We start from the raw sequence: 27,025 nt of genomic DNA, 5'->3' as shown, positions 1-27,025 counted from the left end.
CAGAGATCGAATCACGCTGCAGGAATGCACTGCAGGGCCTACGCAGGGACCTTAGTAGTCAAGAAGCGTCGTTAATTCTTAAATAAATAATAAGGAATGAGGAGTTGAGGAGCCGCTCTCCTCATACATGGATTAAGTTCTGTTCGTTTTAATTTTTAATATCAATTTTCACTTTTCGTGAAAAACATTCGCCCTTTTTATATGTAAGATCTCAATATCCTTTGGTTTTCTTTCAAATGTACGGTCCCGTATTTCGGTAGTCATTGGAGCAATTTATTATGTTAAATTGATTTTTTGAATCTGTTTCTTATTTGCGCATAGATCTATCTATCTAATGAATGAGCCCATGATAATAGAGTTTGTCAAACACCAAGTCAGACTGGAACTTAAAGACACATATAAATTGACTGCGGAAACAAAGATTCTTTTTCCTAAAATACGTTCCAATGATGTTGATGACACGTCCCGAAAAGACCTAGCTGATGGGATAATAATTGGATCATCCATTGAACGTCCTGGAAAAGAGGAATCTTTTTTTTCTTTCTTTTTAGAGAAGAATAGAGAAATCCAACTTGACTCAAATGCTCTTGGCAGTCGTTATATGTAAAAAGATAATAATAATTTCGATGAAATAATTAATAATAATAATATAATGATAAAACACTAACAATACCTGCTATTACCTCGGAGATGGCCAAATAACACATTTTTTGTTGTTTTTACGACACTTTACAACACCAAAAGTCTCTAGGAGAGAAGAAAAAGGGACCTTTGTGACCCTAAAATCATTATAAGAAGGTAATATAATAATCTTTAGTTAGGTTAGGTTAGGTTGTGTGTTGCTTGAATCGTTTTTAAGTAAAACGGCACCAATCTAAATGAAACACATTGGTCATATTAGTGTTAATAGATACAGCTAGCAGAGAAAAATTCCCTGCCTCTAAGTTCCGATTGGTTTACAGGTTTAATGCTATAGTGAAAATTGTCTTTGGCATTTCTTATCGAACATTGCAAGAACGACGGAACGCGTACAACTGCAAGGGATAGAACCAATAGCCTAAGTCGAATATTTAGATTTGGGGGGGAGGATAAGGGAAGGTGAGTAGGATCCTCAGAACAACACTTTCTCAACCATCATGTTTTGAAATGCAAGCTAAACTTGTGGAACAGATGTTTTCTTTTTAAACACAACTCTTTGATGTAAACTAAAGGTCTCAGGAATGTACTTATTTCTATATATATTGCAAGATAAGATTCTTTTCTGGGCCTCTACCTTTCTAGACGGTCCATTTTTACAAAGTGACAGTGGATCAATCGGTAGCAGATAATTAAATATAGGAAAATACAACCAAGACAACTTTCCATGGGAGTGAATGACCAGACGTGAACGGTCACGGGACGGTCAGATTCGTCATAATGGATTAATGAAAGATGTGCAAGATTAAGTAGGGAGCAGAGACAGTTAAAGTTTAATAGGACTTTGGCATACAGGATCAGATCGTGATGATGAAAAAACAAGTAACAACGGTGTCCACGGCCTAAACAATGTTGCCAGTGCCTCGGTAGATGTTATTACCATTGTTTACTACATGAAGAAATACTTTATCAATAAAATTTACAAGCAAGAGCACTTAAAGCAGTTTTTCTGGTGCTGCAAACCTGTCTGCAAAGCTGAGGATGAAATGCCATCAAAGTTGTCAGAAAAACCCTGGCAATTAAAATCGATAAAGGAGTTGTGGATAAAAAGTAAATGATACATCTGATCCTTCAAATAATACTACATAAAACATGTTTTATCATTGCCATCATGGATGTCATGTCCATCGATACCATGGTTGTAACCTAGAGCTGGTGTCACTATCAGTATTCTTTCAGTGACGCTAAGAATCGAAGCATAAAAATTCGTATGTCACTGGATCCTAAAAGGGAAAGCTTTCTTGTCACTTATTTTTTGTAGGTGATTTTCCATCCCCGCTTTGACTTGAATTGATGTGATTTTGGTCCACTCATTGTAGTTCAGACCCTGGGGCAGTAATGACGTGACAAAAACATATACTTGAGTGAAATGGGACATCCTAAACTTTACATATTGACGTCAGGAACGAACCAAGAACCCTTTTTATGAGGGGCACATACCCCCTAGAATGAAGGGAAACGTCCTAAATTTTACTTTCGACGATTAACTTCCGAAAACCGATATACTTCTTAAATCTTTTGCACAACTTCCAAAATGTAGAAAAAAAGTGGATTTTCCATAATGGGGGTTGAATTTGTTCCAATATTTGCTTTGGTTGTCTTTTCTATTTCGTACTGGAAAATTTTTAAAGATTAAAACTACGTTTCAAAAGCTTTTCACCTCTTTGTAACAGCTTTCAGCTTCTTAGGAAATGATGAAAAATATTGGAAAGTTTGACACTTGAACTTTCATAAAAAAGTTTTGCAAGTTTATCTTACGAAAGTGTTTGGTTTTCAAAAAATCGGATAAAACTTTCCACATGTCAGTAATTTCAATGAAAGTATGGCTCATATTATTTGTTACAGAGGGCTATTATTTTAGGGGAAGGGATAAATAAGGAATAGATAAGAAAAATGAAAGGGTGTTTTTTGGAAAGTAGGGGAAAGAGCCCGGAGAGCTCCTCTCAATCATATAAATCTATGCGACTTTATTTGAAGACAAATTTGACCCTAAGTGAATCAGTTCAATTTTGAGAGTCTATTGGATTGAACCCGAAAGTCTATGTGTCCAGAATAATAATTGATGAATTTATCTTTTTTGGATTAAATTGATATTGCTCTTTGGCTTCATTAACATAATCACATAAGTGGCGATTGATTTTCTAACCCTCCCCTCTATAAAACAGAGGGGAGGTGAGACACTTGGTTTTTTCTTTCAGCCTACCCTATTTTTTCTTTACCCATCACTCGAGAAACTCTCAGGGGTTTTTGGTAGTTTATTTGAAATTTATCCAAGTCTAATCCAGAACTAATCTTGAAGGGACCAGGACTACTATGTGCTAATCGGAACAATACAATGTATAATACCGGCGTATTTTGGCTTGTTTTTGGTGGTTTGTTTGAATTTTATCCTAGTCTAATCCAGAACTAATCTTGAAGGGACCAGGACTATTACGTGATAATCGGAACAACACAACGTATAATACCGACTTTTTTTGGGTTGTTTTTGATGCTTTGTCTGAATTTTATCCCAGTCTAATCCAGAACTAAATCTAAAGGAACCAGGAATATTACGTCCTAACCAGAACAAAACAACGTATAATACCGGCTTTAGTTTTATTTCCCGTTTTAAAAATGGTTTTTTAGTTTTTCAAACTGTTTTCTGAACTATCGATTAAAATATTTTTTGAAGAAGTAATCTTTTTTTTAACCGAACAAAAATCTGAACCCCACCCTTTATAATATCTTTTCGCGTAGATACCTGATCAGCATTATCATTTTGCTTACAAAAGATACTTAACGTTTGATAAAAGGTTATTTCAGGAAGACTAGTATTTTCATTTTTTTTTCTTTTTTTTCGCCTATTTGGCACATTGCCAGTGATGTTTGTTACCTTTTCTTCTACTTCTTTCTTCCGAAAAGTCAGCAGAAACTTGCGACAGTGTTCTGAACGAAGTTGATCAATACTTCTGGCATCAATAGCTCTTGCCAAATAGTCATTTACTTCCATTTCACGATCTTTGATGTCTTGGTTTTCTCCAAATCCAAGTCTGAAGGAAGAAAAATTATGCAAAAGATATATATTTGGATGCAAATAAAGAATTAAACTGAACTTTTTCCAGAAATTAAAGAGGTAAAGCCCTAATTATTTTTTCTCAAAATTCCAAAATACGCTCTATGACTTTATTTAGGACTACACCAAGAACTACATCTAATGGCTACATTATGTTCTATGTCCCACACTAAACCCTACAGCCCTCATTAAATCCATGGTGGAAATTTCTGACAGTATTCCGAACGGAGTTGATCAATACTTCTGGCATCTTGGTTTACTCCAAATCCAAGTCCTAAGGAAGAAAAATTTATGCTAAACATATATGCGGATATAAAGGGAGAGTTTACAATTTTTTTTTTATTAATTAAAGAAGTAAAGCCCAAATTGCTTTGTTCAAAAATTCTAAATTAAACACTAAGACAATATTAAGGACTACATTAAGTTCCAAGCCCTAAATTAAACAACAAAAACAAGTTTTTTTACAAGTAAAATTAAAAGAGTGACATTATAGCTTAAAACAACAGAATTTATTCTATATATGAGATTATATGCCCTCTTACCCGCCTCAACTCCCGCTATATATGATTAAGTTTTACAATGCCAACCTGAAACCATTCATAAGTGCAATAAACACGCAGCCGATTGCCTTTTAAAAAAATTGAACTGAAAATTGTTTCATTCAAGCAAATACAAATCACTGGGCTTTTTCACTCTTCAAATATTGTAAAAATACGTTCTATTCCATTCCAATGGATCTTGTTCTAGGGCTATCGATCTTAAAAGATTGGAGACATAAAGTAAAACAGCGGCGTAAAGAGGAGGGGGTTGAGGAACTAGCAACTACTTTCACATACGTAATGATTTATGTTCGTTTTAAGATTTAATGTCGCTCCTTTAATTTCATGTAAAAAAAAATTAACTTAGTTTCTTTCATCTTCAATGCTAGATTAAAGTTTAGCCTAAATTTGAGGAGAATAATCAAATTCAAGCAGAGCTCTTAGATGAACGGTAAAAGAGATCGTTACCCTAAACATGAGGAGAGCTAAAGCCCCCTGAAACTCGATAGTTTAAATTAAGGCTTAATTTTTGCAGCTAACTTTGTGTATTTGCTTTCTAACATAAAGTGAAACTGCCAAAAATGAACTTTTTCTCATAGTTTTGATCGAAAGATTATCTGAAAAAGGAGCGGGGAGGAAGCCCAGTTGCCTTCCAATTTTTGGTTACTTAAAAAGGCAACTAGATCTTTTAGTTTTTTACGAACGTTTCCATTAGTAAAAGATATACGTAACTTACGAATTAGCTTACGTAACGAACTTCTATATTCGTATTTTTTTATACGTATATGAGGGGGTTCGCTCACTCGTCAATACCTCGCTCTTTACACTATAGCTTAAATTTTGTCCCAATTCCTTAAGAAAGACCCCTGAATCACAAAGGCCATAGAATAAATTGTTGAAATTACTAAAAATACTTTAGCGTAAAGAGTGAGGTATTAGGAGGAGGTGAACCTCTTATATGCCCAATACTTTCTGTTCGTTTTAAGTTTTAATGCTGCTCCTTACTTTCAGTTGAAAAAAGTTTTCCATATTTATTTTTTCATTGTTTTTCAAAATAATGCTAGAAAATCCTGCGCCCCCTTCATGGAAATTTTCTCTCCCCATGATAAATTCCTCCATGGAAAGTTTCCCCCGCATAACCCCCTCTTCTCAACTACTTACTTCTAACCCAAAAAATCCCCCTGAAAAGGTCTGTACACTTCCCAATAACCATTACTGCATGTAACATAACACTGGTCAAAGTTTGAAACTTGCAACCCCTCCCACGGGGGCTGTGGGGGAGTAAGTCTTTCCCAAAGACATAGTTATAAGATTTTTCGACTATGCTCAATAAAATGACTATCTCAGAATTTTAATCCGACGACTTTGGGAAAAAATGAGCGTGGGAAGGGGCGTAGGTGCCCTCCAATTTTTTTGGTTACTTAAAAAGGGCACTAGAACTTTTTATTTTGGCTCGAATGAGCCCTCTCGCAAAATTCTAGGACAAATGGGTCGATACGATCACCCCCGAAAAAAAAAACAACAAATAAACACGCATCCGTGATCTGTCTTCTGGCAAAAATTACAAAATTCCACATTTTTATATATAGGAGCTTGAAACTTGTACAGTAGGATTCTCTGATACGCTGAATCTAATGGTGTATTTTTGTTAAGATTCTATGACTTTTAGGGGGGTGTTTTCCCCTATTTTCTAAAAAAAAATCAGCATTAAAATGCGATTCTTTTGATGTAACTATTGGTATCAAAACTCTGGTTTTTAGAGTTTTAGTTACTATTGAGCCGGATAGCTCCTTACTACAGTTCGTTGCAAAGAACTTAAAGAGGTTTTCATATAGAGTTTGAAAACATGGGGCTATAACTACTATTGGACTTAAATATCCTCGTTTAATCAAATAATCCATTGGGCATCACCATATTAGATAATGTACAACTACGCAATACTCTATAGCCATTAGTCTTATTAGATAAAGGTTCTATAATTACAGTTTCTGTTTTTTAAATACTGTATTTATGTTCTGGGACGAATGCGCTTTAAGTAGTTATCAGAACTGTTAACTTCTGATAACTTACTGCCTTACGGGGCATAATACTTAAATGTTATAGTCACTTTTGGCGTATGGCACTTGATCTTCAGGTTTTCATTTGGATGCATCCTCTTTTAACAAGTCCCTCTTACAAGTTTTTACCACCTTGATGAATTAGAAACAGTGAAATTGCCCAACAAATTACCGATATTTATAAAATTTAAAGACTTTAGCCGCATACCAACAAATTGAATTTTAATCATTATATTCTAAACTAAAGTCACACATTTAGACACACATTCTATCTTCGGCTGTTTTTTATTTATCTATTTTGTTTTAATCTAAATAATGCCTCTTCCTAGTGAGCTGGTTTAATAACTTCGGCTTCACCCTCCTTCAAATCTGTAACTTAGATTTTTAAATTTTAATATAAATATCTAATTTAAATTTTATATAAATTTCAGCAGATGTATTGAATTGTGAAGATAAGCTTCATTGCCCAATGATTTACTTCGCAAAAGTTAAGTATGTTATATTTATTGAATTCTAGATCTAAGGGTAGCCAGTAGATGTCACCTACTTATTTTGAATTTGCTTTCCGTCCGACTTCCGAAAGTCTTTGGCACTTCCTGCAGCACCGTTGAGAGCTGATTTTCTCGCATGATGCTGAAAATGAAAAATGAAGACTATGAATATGATAGACCACGCTTCCTGGACAAAATAAAACACAACCAAATTCATCACAATCATGAATGAAATATTATTTAGGGGACTCAATTTGAGGCAAAGTGGTGTAAAAACATAAAAAATAAACTGGATCCTACCTCATCAACAGTTTCAAATTGTACCAAAGTTTCTGTGTGACAATTTTGATGTCATTTATTACTGTGGTGCCAATACAAACGTCAGAGAGTAAAACACTGTTCAAAAATGTGTCACAACTATGAGGTTATTAGCCCGACTGCATCAACTAGGGATGTATAAAGAACGAGTGATGCCTTGTCACCAAACAATATATGAAGAGTGTTAAATTACCATGGTAAGTTTCTAATTGGATTATGTTTAAGGGGAAAAAAGCCATTGTGGAACAAAAAATATTTTAAGACATTTTATCCTTCAGTGAAATATTTGCCTTTAGGGGAAGAAAGTTTACGGTGGCCGAGTACGAGGTCAATAAAGCACATACAAAGTTCGTAAATGGATGTACGGGGTCTCAGAACTAATTTTGACCTGTTCCTCTGTTTTGTAACCAAAAGAGACTTAGCAGTGAGGCTGCTGAACAGGGGTACACGCTCCTCAGATGGGACCAACAACGCACAGACGGTGGTAAATAGAGAGGAGGAGATATTTCCATTTATTTACAGAGGAGGAGATATTTCCATTTATTTACAGAGCCAAACATCATAATCATGTCTGAATCTCTCAAACTCAGCAGTTGAAAAAATTCTGTGGGCTACGGGTGACCTTTCCAAATAAGTGTGGGATCATCGGGACTTTATATAACAGTCCAAACGGTCAGGCTGCTAGTTACCTTGAGGCCTTCCTTGATTACATTCGTGGTAAAAACACTAACTCATACTTCATCCTCCGCGGAGTGTTTTACATCTATCATAGCTTATGACATAGCTTATGACCGTATCAAAAACACGGGTAAGGAGGAGTTAGACGTGTCTGATCTTTTTACCTCATTTGGATTTGAACAACTTGTTGAATTCAATACCTAGCATGAACTAGACAGAAACTATTATTTTTTTTTCTCTTTCTTACGGGTCCCCCGACTTTTCTTAAAGGTAACACTCATGCCTTCACAACTATCAACGTTGTCGTCATTCCGCGTAGATATCTTAGGAATGGGAAGCCTTACTCCTTAAAGGCCCGAGAAAGCTACAGAAAATCATCAGCAAGTCATACTCAACTGTATCGCTAATTATATTCCGTCAAAGCAGATCCTGGTGTCCAGCAAAGAAAAACCTTGGTTCAAATTCTAATTAAAAAAGGCTATAAAAAAAAAACAAAAGCACGCAGGTGATGGCTACTCTCAAAGAGCAAAAAAGACATGCTTGATGTCATAAAAGCCGTAAAGGCATGGTTCACACGATTCAGCAGTCACGGGCTCAGTAAAAAAAAAATAATGAATTCGCTATCAAAGTTCAAAATACTTCTATCAAGAGCCAGTGAAGAATTATTAAAGAGGCTTTATTTTCATCTGAAGGACCTTCCCTGAAAATTTACAACGGGACTAACGTTCAAGATCCACAAGAAAAGACCGAACCACTTGCTAAAGCGTGTGCCGAATTCATAAATATGGACGACGACGGTAAAAAGTTCCCGATTACCCTGATCGAACCAATACTGTCCTTGATCAGGTGAACTATTCCACTTCTAAAGCCCTTCACATTCAGCAGAATCTCGGTCCGACGAAATCCATGGGTCCTTACGCTGAACCAAATGTTGTCTTGAAGCCCTACAGTCCCAAATAAGATTACCCTTTTTCATTGCTTTTCTGGCTTTTTTTTGCAACTGGAACCTATATCAATCTCTAGGTGTCATTTCTATGCCTAGGCCAAATGGTAATCTAATGAATTTGGGATCAAATATGCCTATTAGCTTCCTCTCCTCAATAGGAAAGCTTATGAAAGCATTTCTAACCATACACAATATCAGTACCTATAGCCAAATGACCTCTTATGTGACCGCCAGTATGTTCTCCGCATGTCAGTGCCTCACTGATTAATAGCCTAACACGAGGAGTAAATTGAATATCTTGCAAAAGGAGAAGATATCGGGTTATTTTCATTTGACATTACTAAAGCTTTTGACCGAGCACGGCATCGTCGCCAACTAAAGAATCTTTACACATATGGTGTCAGAGGAAGTCTTTTAAAATTGATTGATGGCTATCATTTTGATTGTTCACTATGGGTTGTTCTTGACGGTTCACGTCTTTTAGATATGTAATGAGACTAGGCGTAACCCAAGGTTGTATATTGGGACCTAAACTTTTCATTATCGACATAAGTATCAGGGGAGACAGCGCTGCGAGCCCTTTGCATCACTTCTCCAATGACACCACGACCCACTTAGTCATTTCACAACATGAAAACCCAGTCCAAGCCTCCCTGCCCCTACAAACTGTACCTTTGGACATTGAAAAGTTTTTTGATGCCTGAATGGTCAGCTTAAATTAATCCAAAACAAAAGGTATGATGATCTCCCAATCGAAAGTACGGCACATATACCCCAACTTCTTGTTCATGAACGAAGCTATAAAGTAAGTTGAAAAGCTTTGCTTCCATGGAATGTACTTTTCCCTGGATTCCTCTTAGAGATCCCATCTCGATCTAATAAGAGCCTCGTGTGCAAGAAATTTGGGAATCACTATAAGCTGCAAAAACCTTCTACCACACACCTTGATCATCCCATTTTACAAGTTTTGCATCACACCCATTGCCAAGTATGGATGGCTGTATAGAGCTAATAGGGAAGGTTCAATCTTTCCCCACGACTCTCTCCAGTCTATTAATGAGAAGTTTGTTCAGGGTCATTGTCTGTTTTCTACAAGTACACAAATTCACATCCTTCTCTTGAGCTTTTATGTATTGTACCCCTCAATGTCAAGCCCCAGAAACAAACAAAAAGAACAAGCACAGAACAAACAAGTACAGAGCTTGGTTCAGTTATCTTCAGATGGGCACGCAGAGACCAGACTATTTGAAGAACAGCTTCATTCGACATTGCACTCAGAATTCGAATGATCTTCCTTTGGACTTTATCTCTAAGAGTTTCTCTGGTGGTCTTTCGAAAGGAGGTTCAAAATCATCTAAAACCTTGATGGCAAATCAAATATTCAATTGTACCTGGCGCTGTGAATTTAGAAAAAAATTAAAAAGTTCGTCATTGTATTATACTTAATCATATTTAATGTAAAAGTGTTTATCTGTTATAACTTGAACAAAAAACCTCAAATAGACTAGGCTTAAGTCCATTATAAATAATGCCTACAAAAGTATACTATAGAGCTATTTTATAACATACCTACATGGCAATCAACATTTCAACTCCATACTCAGAATTCAAAGCATAACGCATAATTGCTAGATAATTTCTCCCACCCTCCTCCCTTAAAATAAATCTTAAATTTCTAGAACTGGCCTGAAATGTCTTTGCTCACTATAACTGATTATAGAACAACCTTTTGTACAGAACTGCTAGAACTTCAAATCTCCGCTGTTTTAAGATGCCCTTAAACGTTCTGAACATAATGGTGTCATTTTTGTAAGGATTAGGGCTCCAGCTTGTTAAACTGTTGTGAAGTGAAAGATTCATTTGCACAAGAGACTTCCTTCCCAAAACACAAAACCCTCGGTGCTCAAACTTATATTCCAAAACTTCTAGTCAGAGATTATTTAAATGATGTTAATGGCAAAGTCGTCTAAGTCAAGTTTAGATGGTTCGGAGCCTTTAGATTTTTTTTTTATAATGAATAACGAGAGCCATTAAAAATGAGAGAACTAAATTTTCAATCAGATATATTGTTTTCTTGTTTTCAATAAGAAAATCCTAGGAGCCTGACCATGATTCAATTGAAAAAAGATGGAAATATTTATTGCAAAGTATACAAAATATTTATTCAATTTAAGAAATAAATAAAGAAAGACAATTATAATGGAAGAACCCAGTATGCCGAGCCGGGGAGACGCTCCAACAGATTGACTCTAGTTCGGCACTGTGGAGTGACATGAGAGGTGTAGCATAAGTGGGAGATGATAACGTCGGCAATGAATGGGGGAGGGGGAATGAATGCCAGGTTTTTCTTCTCACTCAATTGGACTATCTGTCTTGGCTTTTTCCACAATTAGCCATGACTTGACGCCCACAACTATTCTATTTTAATTCAAAAATATATTTAAATTATAATGGACATAAGGGAAAAGCCTTGATGAAGAGAAATAACTAAAAATTTGCGTTAACTTTCTTCACTTAGGGTGGGGACTTTTCTGGTTTTTAAAATTCGTTAAATAGTTTCTTGCCTTTATTAAGCTTTATTTCTCTTTTTTTATTGTTGCTGTTGCTTACCAGTACACATTCAGTTCTAGTTCATTGATTCCATTCATTCACTCAGCTCATGAATCTCAGACTTCATTAAGAATTTTGATAACATCAAAGATTAAACTTACATCTCTATATTCTTCGTCAGGGATAATTAAGTAGGTTTCAACATTAAGGTCCCTCAGATAAGAATTTCTTTCCGCTCCAAGTCCAGGCTCAACTTTATAGTCCTTCCCAAGATACCTTAGTGTTTCTTTAGTAACATGAATTCTCCTAAAAAAGAATAAATTATAAGATCTCTAAACTTTTTTCAAGATTATATTGATACTAGAAGGTTCTATATAAAGATATTTTTAGTAAGAATCTTCTTCCCCTCAAGATCCAGGTTCCCTTTTGTAGTTTTTTTTTTCCAAGATGTCTCTTTGTTTCTTTAGTAAAGTAAATACTCCTAAAAAAGGAAATATTATAATATCCCTAGATTATATTCCCAGAACAACAAGACGTCTGTTCCAAGTAAAACAATGCAAAATAAAATTGTTGCAGTCACAAAAACTTCTACTTTTGCAAGAATAATTCTAAGTGCCGGAACAGGAATTGGAGTAGGCGAGTAGGATTCGGTGGTTTCCCCTAGATACACATTACCCCCTAGGCATGTCTAACTTATATTTTTTGAAATTATTCATCAAGAAATGTTCAAAAAAAGCCGAGTACTCTTCCACCACAGGCATCCCTTCTCCAATGGCAAATTCCATAGTGGGATCCGAGTTCTAGAAAAAGGTTACTATAATACTACTGCTTCCAAAGGGGCATTAAGTTGAAATTTTAAGGAAATATTAAGGCTGGTGTTAAACTATATTAAAATACACACTATGAATTTACGTTGTCCAAAAGATGTATCAGCAATATCTCAGGAACGGCTAATAATATTAATTGGAAACATTCAGGCTATGTTGAAGATGTTGAACCCACAAAAAGGCACTATTTGCATACTATTATTGCTGCTAAGGCTAATTTACTATGGGTGAAACTATCAGGGAATGTTGAAAGGGATTTTAAATAAAGTCAAAACCCACTATTTGCATGCTAGTTGTTAAAAGGGTATTTTAGAAATACCTAAGTAACGGCTTATGGCATTAGCTCAAAACATCCAGGGCATGTTGACAGGAATGTTGAACTACCCAAAAGGACATAGTGCATACGAATACTACTGCTACTGCTATTACTACTAATACTTTTATGCCTACTACTACTACTACTACTGCTACTGCTACTACTACTAATACTTCTACTACTACTACTACTACTACTACTACTACTACTACTACTACTACTACTACTACTACTACTACTACTACTACTACTACTACTACTACTACTACTACTACTACTACTACTACTACTACTACTACTACTACTACTACTACTACTACTACTACTACCACTATTACTTCTACTACTACTACTACTACTACTACTACTACTACTACTACTACTACTAATACTGCTACTACTAATACTACTGCTACTACTGCTACTACTACTACTAATACTACTGAGGCTAAGGGTGTTAAATTAAAACAATCAGGGTATAATGAGGAAGATGCTGAACTGAATCAAAATACACATAAATATTTCAGAAACTTAATACACCATCAGTTTGAAATTTTCAGGGCATGTTGCTTGAGATGCTAAACAAACTAAACTACTTCTATCACTACAACTACTACTACTTTTACTGTTGCTGCTAACAGGGGAAGATCTAGAGCAATATCTTGGGGAAGATCCAATGTGACGAGGGCGTCAATGAACAAAATCTTGGGGGGGGGGAGGTGATAAATATAGCAAGAATTGATTAAATGGGTAAATTTATTCTAAAAAGAAAAGATTGAAAAAAAGAAAAAACAGAGAAAGGGGGCGCCAGAAAAACATTGAGGGGTCCCCCAACCCCCCTTAATCCGCCTGTGTCTGCTAATACTACTACCATGACTAAGCTTATAACAGTGGAATTTTCAGTGAATGTTGAGCAGGATGTTGAACAAAACTAAAACAGACAATGTACATGCAGTCTGGCTAAGAGGGGTATCTGCTACTCTTACTACCAATTTTATTTTGAAAAATGCCATTTTGTATTTATAACGTTAATAAGTACAAATACGCTCAAACTTTCAGAAATTAATAACAACGGCAATCAAAAGGGGGGGGGGTAAAATTAACCTTGACTGGGCTGGCCACTTAATTGGACAATCTGTCTTGGCTTTTTCTACAATTGGCCATGACTTTGACTTTTCCCACAACTATTCCCATTTTGTTTAAATTTAAAAATCATGACTTCTTTCACTGTAAAAGTCTAAAACCTACTGCTTCATTGGCACTTTACTGAAAACAAATTATAATACAAATTAGTCCCTTTTGTACTTATTACAACATTGAAAATAAACCTAGAAGTTACAGTAAAATTAAGTTTTGAACTGATGATCTTTCAGCAGTTAATATCATTATATATAAATATTTAGTTTGATTTTATTAGTTCTTTCCAAAACTGTTCAAGACAAAAATACCTTCACTACAAACAAGAGTTTGGATACTAACCCCTTGCCAAACTTCAAAAGTCTAAATCATACTACGTCATTGGTGCTTCACTGAAAACGAATTATATTACAAATATTTTGTTTCCCTGTTATTGCAGCATTGAAAATGACAATAAAATTGCAGTGAAATCAAATCTTGAACTGATGATCTTTCAACAATTAATCAAACATTCAGTTTGATTTCATTTGTACTTTTCAAAACTGTTCAACACACATGTAGTTTTCAATAAAGGCCAATGTCGCAATAGGTTTTAGACTTTTACAGTGAAAGAAAGAGGCAAAACCCAAACTCTTTTTTGTAAAGATTTTTGTTCATTTCAAGCTGGATTTGCATATTCAATTGAAGTTTCACTCGTTTTAAGATTTATTCAATCATTTATATTAGTAACTATTGTTTGTTTGTTTGTCATGATTGCTTATTGAATTTCTGTTCATTTTAGGTTTCATATATTCTTTAATAGTAATTTCTATTTGTTTTGAATTTGAGTTATTGTAGGTTTCTATTTTTTCTGATATTAAGTTTAATATGGCCTTTACTTTTCTTTAGGAAACTTCTTTTTAGGCAGTTTTTTTTTCAAAATTAATGCATTAAAAGGAGGGCACTGTGGTCTAAGAAACTATTAACTTTGATTGGAGGACTGCCAATCCCAGCACAGTTGAAAAAACAAAACAAGAAAGGCAAGAGAATTCCCTCCATGACAACTTTTTTCACCTTAGCTTCCTAGCCCCTCCCCACTAGAGTTAATTTATGGATAGGTCAACTTCTTTTTACTTGCTTAATGCGTTAGAAAGGTGACAAGCAAAATAAACCAGGACTGGTAACTTCACTAAATACAAGAGCAAAATCATACATATTTACACTATATTTACGAAATTTACATTATAGTCTCCCAGAATGACGAAATACATTCACCTTGTACCAGCGTAGTGGAACAAGCCGAGTTTCCGTGTGCAAGAGTTCTCGGGTTCAATCCTGTGCGGTGCAAGGAAACAAAACTGTTAACCCCATAGCATAATTTTTTTTCAATGGGCGGATTATGTATTTTATGATTTCCCTTTTCACACACAAGCTCTAGTCCTTGTCGTCTTTATTTTGCAGTAAGTCGGTAATGGAGTTCTCCAATTCGCTGAATCAAAGCATAATGAAACTCATTTCATTGGAATCATTATAGAGTAGATTCTTTTGATTCATCAAATAAAAAAAAAACAAGTCCCTCAACCTAAAGTAAGGAGCAACACCAAAACCAAACACGAACAGAAACCACACCGCATCTGAAGGACTCCCTCTCAGAACACCCCACACCCAATTTTTTTTTTAGCAGTTAAAAAACCTCTCATTTTAATTAAACTGTCCTTGTATTTAAGAGTCGTTCTGGAAAAATAATGGGACAAACAGTCAAACTGTAGCGTAAAGCGTAGGGTATCGAGGAGGGGTAATATAGTGCTGCTAATATAGCATAATACATTAGTACATAGTGCATTAGTACAAATTACATTAGTATATAGTAGTATATAGTATAGTAGTATATATATATATATATATATATATATATATATATATATATATATATATATATATATATATATATATATATATATATATATATAGTAGTTTATAGTATATGAAAAGCTTATAACAGTGGAATTTTCAGTGAATGTTGAGCAGGATGTTGAACAAAACTAAAACAGACGATGCACGTGCAGTTTGGCTAAGAGGGGTATCTGCTACTCTTACTACCAATTTTATTTTGAAAAATGTCATTTTGTATTTATAACGTTAATAAGTACAAATACGCTCAAACTTTCAAAAATTAATATAAATATTTATTGAACTGTCAAATTGTATTTCACTAGATCTTTTCACTAATTTTGGTTATTATGATCATTTTTTTTGATGCTATGAAAAATTAAAATTCACAGCATAAACAATCTATTTTGATTCTTTTTAATTCTCAATACATTTTAAGTAATGATAGTAGAATTGGGATCACTTATTTGGAAAAAACTTTGAATACTTAAATCCTTTGTTCTTTAGAGAGGAGGCACAAAAACCAAAATCAGTTCTATTATCTTTTATAAATAGAATCCATTTCGACCAAAAAGAAGATCAACTAAGACACCAGTATTAAAATAATATAAGATTGTTAACATATCTTTAGTATTGATATCACTTTGGCAAGAGCTTCTATATTCCTTGTAGGGAGCTCTTATTTCAAAAGATTAGGGACCTTATCAAATAGTTGAAGTATAGTAAAACGCTACCAAAAAAAGGCTTTAATTGCTAAAGGCTGTGGATTCTAAGAAATTTGAATATCCATTTTAAGTAGGCCTTAGTGATGAACTAGTTAAATAAAAACGGTTATTGTGTATTTTAATCTATTTCTTTTTTAAATAAGAGATATTAGAACTAAAGTAGGTGAGTTCTGTTTGTATAACAAGAACCTGCTCTGTTGAGAACGGGTTCAATAGGAATACACTAACATAGGATTACTAAGACATTTTCAGTATTGAACTATCTTTGGTAGGAACTTGTTTAAGCTTCCTATTGATGATCTGCCTTTTAGTTTCTTTCAAGGGATTATAGAAGAATAAATGACAAAAAATTTCCATCGAATTAGGTAAGATAAAAATATATTTTTAGATTGGGGAGAATTCCCTAAAAAAAAAACTTCATATGCTTAATTCGTTTTCTTTAGAGTTTTCACGAAACAAATATTAGATTTGGGTTCTTTAATGCAACAAAGTAAACTCTAAAAAACATGAATTAGTTTTGATAACTGTTCTTCTTTCAGCCATCATCACCAGCTGCATCATTTTTTAATGCAAGCCTCTGCTTTGTATATCCTTTCAATACAATTTAGTACTTTTTCAACGATTTGAATGGAAACCTAATATTTGGATGTCCAATTTTACTTAAAGAATATAGAAGATATAAATTATGAGCTATAGTTATACTGAGCTATAACCTCGTTTTTTATGAAGTAGTTGATGAGGATCTTGTTGCTAATTCTTTCTGTACATTCCATATCTGGTCCTCAAAATAAAAAAAAGAGGGAAGGCAATTTAAAAGTTACAGCAAAAAAAGAGAGAACTTAAATTTACTTAAAGTAAAAGGCATCAAAAAGGTGTTTTCTGAAACTTCTAGGGGTGAATCCAGAGGTTAGTTTTAAGGGCACGTTCCCCGCCAAAGGTGGGAACTTGCACTATATGCAGGCATGGAGTGGTAAAAATACCAATAGAGGAGCCCAAATTTTACAGATTTCCCCCAAATAATAATTCTGAACCAACTCCAGCATAATCAATTCGAAAATTTCAGTCCTTTGATTTTAGACAGTATCTTTAGTTTATAACAGAATACTCCGCTTTCACATTAGCTCTTAGTATTTACAGAGACGTGTTTATCAGTGTTTCTGATTACTCTTTTTGTGATAACAAAAATGAAACTAAAGATATAATTAGTAATTTAAATATAAAATTATGACTTATTTTAAAATTTTGGAAAGCCACACCCTATACGAATACCCTAGGGTGTAATTTCTCTAAGGATGAAAGACTATTCTTTGTCATAGAACTATTAATTTGCACTTTTTGTACTCGCCCCTTTTGATTGTTAATCACCATGAAAAAGAAGGAGGGAAGATTGTGTTTACTAAAATGGTGGTATGGACCTAATCATTATAAAGAAAAAATTAATTTGAGATGGTTGAACCTCTGTTGCAGTTGGTTGAATGACATTGCTCAAATATGACATGAGCCTTATCACCCATGTGATACCATTAAATGCAATCCGAGTTGGTCATGTAGTTTAACTTCAAATCAGACCAAATGAACATAAAACCTATTGGGTATCAAGCACCGATAAAATGTCAGAACAAAACCACAGAATATAGCCCAAAAACACCAAATAATGAAAATACATTCTCGAAAAATGGTCCGTTACAAAAGTCAATTTTTAACATTAACGGATGTTGGGTAGTGCTTAAATCCTATTCTTATGCTACCCTCCCTCACATTTAAAATCCATATAGTCTTTGTAATGCTAATATCTTGTTTGTGTGTTTCTTAAGCATTTTCAAATAAGCTAACTGAAAATCTATCGGGCAACATAAATACAAGAATAACGTACGTAGCGTACGTCTCGAAATAAAATTTAGCTTGTCCTTTTCCCCCACAAAGACCGGAAGCTAAAGAATTTTTCTGCAACTTTAAGCTGAAAAGAAAGCTCCATCCCCATGTGAAATGAAAAGCTTTTCTCTTGAAGCTTTCCATAAAAGCTCCACTTCAGTGCGTGCCGTGAAATAGAACAGGGTATACTTTTGAAACTATCTATAAAGTTCAGCACCTTTAATTACACTTAAAATAAATAAAAAAAATAGTTTTTTTTCAACTGAAAGAAATTACTGAACAGAAATTATTACGTATATGAGGGGGTTTACCCCTCGTCAATATCTCACTCTTTACGCAAAAGTTCAAATTTTGTTCCAATTCTTTAAGAATGACTCCTGAATCACAAAACCCGTTTAATTACAATAAATAGCTCTTTTGGAAGTACTAAAAAAACAATTAGCGTCAAGGGGGCAAACCCCCTCATATGCGTAGTAATTTTGGTTCGTTTTAAGTTTTAATGTTGCTCCTTACTTTCAGTTTGAAAAACTTTCATATTTATTTTTCATTGTTTTTTTTAAGAATGCTAGAAAATCCTACGCCCCCTTCATGGAATTTCTCGACCCCCATGATAAATTCTCCATGGAAAGATCATCCCACGTGACCCCCTCTCCTTGACCCCCTGCCCCCAACCAGAAAAAATCCCTCTGAAACGTCTGTACACTTCCCAAAAACCATTTCTATACGTGAACAATGGTCGAAATTTGTGACTTGCAGTCCTTCCTCTGGTGACTTTGGGGGAGTAAGTCATCCCAAAAGACATAGCTATTAGGTTTTTCAACTATGCTGAACAAAATAGCTATCTCAAAATTTTGATTCGTTGACTCAAAATTTTGAAAACTTGGCAGGGGAGGGGGCCTAGGTGCCCTACAATTTTGTTGTCACTTAAAAAGGGAACTAGAACTTTTATTTTCAGTTAGAATGAGCCCTTTTGCGACATTCTAGGACCACTGGGTCGCTGCGATCATCCCTGGGGAAAAAAAAAAAATAAACACGCACTCGTCTTCTGGCAAAAAAACTAAATTCCACATTTTTAATACCACGAAATTCCACGTTTTCTGATACGCTGAATGTGATGGTGTGATTTTTGATAAAATACTATGACGTTTAAGGGGGTTTTAATTAAGATAAGGCAAATTTTCTCAGGCTCTTAACTTTTGATGGGTAAGACTAAGATGAAACTAATATATTTAAAATCAGCATAAAAATAAAATTCTTTTGATGCGTCTATTAGTATCAAATACTAATACAAATTTTAGAATTTTGATTACTATTGAGCCGGGTCGCTCTTTACTACAGTTTGTTATCACGAACTGTTTTATCTATTTGTATCAAACTTCCCGTTCTTAGAGTTTCGGTTGCTATTGAGCCGGGTCGTTCCCTACTTACAGTTCGTTACCACAAACTGTTTGATATACGGATGTAATGCAATATTCATAAAGAGATATAGTCAATTGCCTTTGGACTAGAAAAAAATTATACAATATACTTGCCAGAATCAAAAATCCTATTGATTCTGATTTAATGTAGGCTAACTGTCAATGTTTCTGGAAAACATTGCCAGTTTAATAGAAATACTTTATAGTTTTCAAAGCATGAATTGGCTAGTAAATATTAGAGACAACTTAAAATTACATTGTGTAATACTTACAAATTCCTCGCTTTATTGTTTTTTTTTCATAGAGATATTCCAACTTTTGTTGTAATTAAATAAAAAAAAACTAGTTTTTTTAACTGAAAGTAAGGAGCGACATTAAAACTTAAAACGAACAGAAATTACTCCGTATATGAAATGGGTTGTCCTCTCCGCAATCCCTCGCTCTTTACGCTAAAGCTTTTAATTGTTTTAAAAAGCAGAATTGTGGCAAAGAGTCAAACTTTAGCGTAAAGAGCGAGGGATTGCGGAGGGGACAACCCATTTCATATACGGAGTAATTTCTGTTCGTTTTAAGTTTTAATGTCGCTCCTTACTTTCAGTTAAAAAAAACTAGTTTTTTTTATGTAGTTTCCGAACGTTTTTGAATTAATGCATGTTTGATTTTGGCTCCCCACACATAAACAATTAAAATGAAATTTGCATATTAATTCCTTTTTTGGCTAAATGGCTTTCTCTTAGTTTTGATCTTACGATTTTGAGAAATAAGGGATGGAGAAGGAGGCCTAGTTGCCATGCAATTTTTTTCGGTTACATAAAAAGGCAACAATAAATTTTAATTTTTAACGAATTTTTTTATTAGTAAAAAATATACGTAACTTAAGAATTAACTTACGTAGAACTTTTATATTCTTTAATTTTTATTATGTATATGAGGGGGTTTGTACCCTCGTTAATACCTCGTTCTTTACACACAATCGTAAGTTTTGTCCCAATTCTTTAAGAATGACCCCTGAATCAGAAAGGCCGTAGAATAAATAGTTGAAATTACTAAAAATACTATAGCATAAAGAGCGAGGTATTTATCTCCTCCTAAATACCTCGCTCTTTATGCTAAGTATTTTTAGAACCCCTCATGTGCGTAATAATCTCTTTTCGTTTTAAGTTTTAATGCTACTCTTTACTTTCAATTGAAAAAAAAACTTTTCCATATTTATTTTTTCATTGTTTTTTTTTATAGTAATTCTAAAAAATTCTGCGCCCTTTTCATTGAATTTCTGTTCCCTCATGACATATTTCTCCAAGTAAAGATCCTCCCACATAGCCCCCTCCCCTAAACCCTACCCCAAAACCAAAAAAATATACCCTGAAAACGACTGTACACTTGCCAATAACCATTATTATAAAGTAAACACTGGTCGAAGTTTGTAACTTGCAGCCCCTCCCTCGGGGACTGTGGGGGAGTAAGACATTCCAAAAGACATAGTTATTATGGTTTTTGACTATGCGGGACAAAATGGCTATCTCAAAATTTTGATTTGTTGACATTGGAGAAAAACTGAGCGTGGGAGGGGGCGTAGGTGCCCTCCAGTTTTTTGGTCACTTAAAAAGGGCACTAGAACTTTTCATTTCCGTTAGAATGAGCCCTCTTGTGACATTCTAGGACCACTTGATCGATACGTTGACCCTGGGAAAAAAACAAACAAACAAATAAACACGCACCCGTGATTTGTCTTCTGGCAAAAAAATACGAAATTCCACATTTTTGTAGATAGGAGCTTGAAAATTTTGCTAAAGGGTTCTCTGATACGCCGAATGCGAGGGTGTGATTTTCGTTAAGATTCTGTGACTTTTAGGGGGTGTTTTCCCCTATTTTCAAAAATAAGGCAAATTTTTCCAGGCTCGTAACTTTTGATGACAAAGACTAATTTTGATGAAACTTATATATTTAAAATCAGCATGAAAATCTGATTCTTTTGATGTATATTTTAGCATCAAAATTCCGTTTTTTAGAGTTTCGTTTACTATTGAGCGGGGTCGCTCCTTACTACAGTTCGTTACCACGAACTGTTTGAAAACAACCTGACATATTTTACTACATTCTGAAACCACAGTAAAGGTAATATACCAGTAGCAAAATTTTCTCCAAACATGACAATTGTTCATAGCGCGCAATTTGAAAAGCTTCACAAACCGTCAAAAACCATAGTGTCAGTTGCTATATGGTTTTCCATCGGAAACGTTTGTCATTGCGCGAGCGCTAAGGCGGGGTCATGAAGCTTGTGTGGATTTAGATCTGTAATTATTTCGTATATGAAAGGGGCTGCTTCCTCATCAACGCCCCGCTCTTTACGCTAAAGTTTGACTCTTTCTCTCAGCTCTTCTTTTTAAAACAGTAAAAAACTTTAGCGTAAAGAGCGGGGCGTTGATGAGGAAGCAGCCCCTTTCATATACGAAGTAATTTCTGTTCGTTTTAAGCTTTAATGTCGCTCCTTACTTTCAGTTGAAAAAACTTTTTTTTTATTTAATTTCTGAACGTTTTTGAATCAATACATATTTTGATTTTGGCTCTCCTCAGAGGAATTTGCATTTTTTTTTTTTTTTTTTTTTTTTTTTTTGCTAAATGGCTTTCTCATAATTTTGATCGAATGATTTTGAGAAAAAAAAGAGCGGGGAGGCAGCCTATTGGCCCTCCAGTTTTTGGGTTAATTAAAAAGGCAACTAGAACTTTTAATTTTTTACGAATCTTTTTATTAGTAAAAGATATACGTAACTTATAAATTAGCTTAAGTAAAGAATTTTTTATTCTCATGTTTTTATTGCACATATGAGAGGGTTCGCCCCCTCGTCAGTACCTCTCTCTTTACACCAAATCTTAAATTTTGTCCCAAATCATTAAGAATGACCCTTGAATCACAAAAGCCGTAGAATAAATAGTTGACATTACTAAAAATACTTTAGCGTAAAGAGCGAGGTATTAGGAGGAGGTGAGCCTCTCATATGGGTAATAATTTCTGTTCGTTTTTAGTTTTAATGCTGCTCCTTACTTCCAGCTGAAAAAAACTTTTTCATATTTATTTTTTCATTGTTATTTTTTAAATAATGCTAGTAAATCCTGCGCTCCCTTCATGGAAATTTTCTTCCCCCATGACAAATTCCTCGATGGAAAGTTCCCCCAATATATCCCCCTCTTCTCAAACCCTCCCCCCAACCAAAAAATCCTCCTGAAAACGCCTGGACACTTCCCAATAACCATTACTATATGTAAGCACTGGTCAAAGTTTGTAACTTGTAGCCCCTACCACGGAGACTGTGGAGGAGTAAGTTGTCTCCAAAGACATAGTTATAAGGTTTTTCGACTACGCCGAATAAAATGGCTATCTCAGATTTTGATCCGTTGACTTTGGGAAAATAATTAGCGTGGGAGGGGGCCTAGGTGCCCTCCAATATTTTTGGTCACTTAAAAAGGGCACTAGAACTTTTCATTTCCGTTAGAATGAGCCCTCTCGCAACATTTTAGGACAACGGGGTCGATACGATCACCCCTGGGGAAAAAAACACAACAAACAAATAAACACGCATCCATGATCTACCTTCTGGCAAAAAATACAAAATTCCACATTTTTGTAGATAGGAGAACATTTTTGAAACTTCTACAGTAGAGTTCTCTGATACGCTGAATCTGATGGTGTAATTTTCGTTAAGATTCTATTACTTTTAGGGGGTGTTTTCCCCTATTTTCTAAAATAACGCAAATTTTCTCAGGCTCGTAACTTTTGATACGTAAGACTAAACTTGATGAAACATATATATTTAAAATCAGCATTAAAATGCAATTCTTTTGATGTATCAAAATTCCATTTTTTAGAGTTTTGGTTTCTATTGAGCCGGGTCGCTCCTTACTACAGTTCGTTACCACGAACTGTTTGACTTGCATTGCTCGCACATATGACTAAACAATGTAGGACCTAGCCACTCAAGGCCAACACTGCCATGCATGATCCTCTTCCACATTAATCTTTTACGGATTCACTCATCATTTAACCCCTTCGGGTTCTTAGACCCTTATATTCTTTCTTGTGCAGTCTGCTCACCCTACACAAAGACGTCATTCTTTTCATTTGACCCCAGACAGGATTGCTGAAAACACGATCCCCGTCTTCCAAAAACAAATCTGACAAAAAGGAACAATTCCTTATTCTATATGCAGAAAACGAGGGATTCATTCCCTCGTTTTCACAGGATTGCATGTGGAAACACCAAAAAAATTGTCAGCTTTATTTGCTTCCTCTTTTGCTTTTCTGAAGCATGTCAAAATTATAACTTATTTTACCATTTTGTAAAGGACACCATTTTTTCTTTAACTTTTTTTTTTACCTATGTTTCTTTACCATTTTGTAAAGAAACAAATCTGAAAAACCAGCAGTAGTCTAATTCCTATTTCAAGAAAGTTTGAAACCCATTCCAAGTAAACTGACAAGCTAATAAAAAAAGTTTTCCGTTTATTTTGTTTTCTTTCCTTCCTTTCACAGAAAAGAGAATAGAAGTGCAATTAGCGTCTGAACGAAAAGAATGATATCCTAGTCTTTAAGACGAGTTTAACATCTGTAATTTGTCTTAGTTGCTTTTTCGCATGTGTCTGTGTTTCTTCAAGGATGCGTTCATTTATGTCTCTACGTGTATTTATACAAATCAATTAATGTCTTGAAGCATTGGCACAGAATTAAAAAAAAAAATAGGCCTAGCAATGAAAAAAGATTACCCTGGTATGCCACCAGATTCCATTTGATTAGCCAGCGTGACATCGTTTGACCACACGTCAAATTGCCACTTTCGAAGACCTAGGACACCGCAATGAACCCGTCCTGTATGTATACCCACTCTCATATTGACGTTGACACCAGTAACTTCTCTAACCAACCTTTAGAAATAAAACAAAAGTAAGTGAAAGGACAAAATGAAAAGATTTTGATGACCAAGTGGAACTTACGTAAGGAAAGTTGGTCTTTAGTCCCTGATCATCCAGTCCCTCTAACCAGAACTCAAGGTTTTGCACATTTCTTCAATTGCTTTCAATATTTATTATGAAACTTAACCTGTTTCTCCTGGATTCATTTTATCATTGACTTATCCTCCCGAAATAGATTCATGTGCAAGTGCATATCCCCTAAATTCTATCTTCCATTTGCAAATCGATCAGTGGTTAAAATGGAACAAATCCTTCAAAAAGGTTCTGTATGACCCAAAAAGAAATGGAATAACACTGCCTCAATCTTGAGATGTGATGATTCAAACAAAGAAATTAAAACATAAAAAGGGGTGAATTTCTGCCAGAAAACAGAAACGTTCCGAAATATCCTAATGAAAACTCAGCATATATATATATATATATATATATATATATATATATATATATATATATATATATATATATATATATATATATATATATATTGTATATATTTACAAACAAAGAAAATTATTTAAAAAAATTATAAATAAATAAATATTTTTTTTTTTTATTTATTCAAGTTATTTTTCATTACCAGATCAAATGATAGATCTGTCTAAAGAAAAAAGAAGTGAGTTGGTACTTTTGAGTGGTGATGGAGGTTTACGGGGTTAAAATTTCCAGGGGAAGTTTTATACTGGGAGATTTGCCAGTTTTTCTATACGAGGTTCTTTTTATTTCTCTTACCTCCTCTCTGTCAACGCAATTTTACATCTGGAAATGTTAAGAGTAATTGTCCAGGGCAAATTTTCACCGAGTTGGAATTATCCAGAGGATCTATCTGTGGGGGAGATTTCCAAACAAGAAATTCTCCACGAAGGAAATCTTCGGGGAGAAATTCTCCGTGGGGGAGTTTCAGCTGGAGAAACTTTCCAGTGGGGGGGGGGGAGAATATTTTTGGAGAAAACTTTCCAGGGAGGGTAATTTCCAGCAGGATCTGAAAAACAATAAGAAATTAAGGTATTTTTCAGATTAAAGTGGGCCAAGAATAAATTTTCACGGGGAACTGCCTGCAAGAAATTGTCTGGCGGAAAATTCAGTGAGAATAGAGTTGTCCAGTGTAATTTTTTCTGACGGAAGGGAAAGCGGAGATATTTTATGTGGCAAGAACTTTCGTTGGAGATATTTTACGCAGGGGTGGGGGTAGAATTTTCCATGGAGAAGTGCTGGATTTCCTGGCATTGTTTAAAAACGATCAAAAACTAAATCAAAAAAAGTTTTTTTTTTCAACTGAAAGCAAGGAACAACATTCCTTTTATTCTACTGCTACTACTACTACTACTACTACTACTACTAATAACTCCTGCAGCGCCAAGTCACCTGAGACCAACACAGCTACGCACGCTCCTCCTCTAATCTAATCTATTGAAGGCCTCCCTCTTTACACCCTCCCAGGAAGTTCCCATTTCCTTTAAATCTTTATTTATGACATACTCCCAACCCAGACAATGATGACCTGCTTTCTGTGTAGCCCAGACGGTTGGCCAAAAAGGACAATCTTCGGCAATCTGTCATCCTTCATCCGCAGAACATAACCTAGCCATCTCCACCTTTCTTTCATTATAGCCCTAGAAAGCGGGATTGAACCACATCTTTCGTACAACCTACTGTTTGAAATACGGTCATTCAGCAGGGTACCCAGAACAATCCGTAGGCAACTTTTCTGGAAAACAGCTAGTGAATTTTCATCTGCTTTTCGGAGCACCCATGCTTCAGAGCCATATGTGACCACTGTCATCCTTATAGATTCCAATATTCTAATCTTGGTTTGCAGACTTAATTTTCTGTTCTTCCAAACTTTTTTTAACTGTGAAAATACACCCTTAGCTATTCTACTTTTAACATCTTCACTGCTCCCACCGTCTTTACTAATAATACTACCAAGGTAAGTGAAGCTGCCCAATTGATCAATCACTCATTTCGTCACCCAACGTCACTTTTTCATCTTTACTTATTCTTAGCCTTAGTGACTTAGTCTTCTTCTCATTAATTTTCAAGCCTATTCTAGCACCCTGAACTCGCAAAACCTCCAAAAATTAATTCATTTTGCTAACACTTTCATCTAATATGCTTAAATCATCAGCATAATCTAAGTCCAGGAGTGTTTTTCCTCCCCATTTGATTCCGTGGTCTCCGATTGCCTTTCCTGTACTCCTTATGACGAAGTCCATCAAAATGATCCATATAAAGGGAGATAGAAGACAACCTTGTCTTCCTGATTTAACTCTAATTTAATAGAAAACTAGTTGCTAACCTCATTCCCTACCTTAACCTCAGCAGTATTATTCTCGTACATAGCCCAAATCACTTTAAGTATTATATATATATATATATATATATATATATATATATATATATATATATATATATATATATATATATATATATATATATATATATATATATTATATATATATATATATATATATATATATATATATATATATATATATGTATATATATATATATATTTATATATATATATAAGGATAAGACATTTGCTAATGCTCTTCTATCAAGAGAATCG

General features: G+C 34.6%; 1 protein-coding gene across 2 annotated transcripts in view; it reads right to left on the bottom strand.

Annotated features, from left to right (window-relative positions):
• Window positions 1-27,025, bottom strand: part of LOC136026504 (adenylate cyclase type 5-like) — a 300,964-nt gene that overhangs the window by 82,127 nt on the left and 191,812 nt on the right. For both annotated transcript variants that reach the window (XM_065703133.1, XM_065703134.1), the window contains 4 exons: window positions 24,250-24,408; window positions 11,489-11,633; window positions 6,892-6,977; window positions 3,569-3,725 (listed from right to left, as the gene is read on the bottom strand). In XM_065703133.1, coding sequence (XP_065559205.1) covers window positions 3,569-3,725; window positions 6,892-6,977; window positions 11,489-11,633; window positions 24,250-24,408 — 547 coding nt within the window. The remainder of the gene's footprint in view (window positions 1-3,568; window positions 3,726-6,891; window positions 6,978-11,488; window positions 11,634-24,249; window positions 24,409-27,025) is intronic.

This window comes from Artemia franciscana, chromosome 4 (genome assembly GCF_032884065.1).
Source record: "Artemia franciscana chromosome 4, ASM3288406v1, whole genome shotgun sequence".
Lineage (NCBI taxonomy): Eukaryota > Metazoa > Arthropoda > Branchiopoda > Anostraca > Artemiidae > Artemia > Artemia franciscana.
This window is presented reverse-complemented; position numbering and strand designations above follow the sequence as displayed.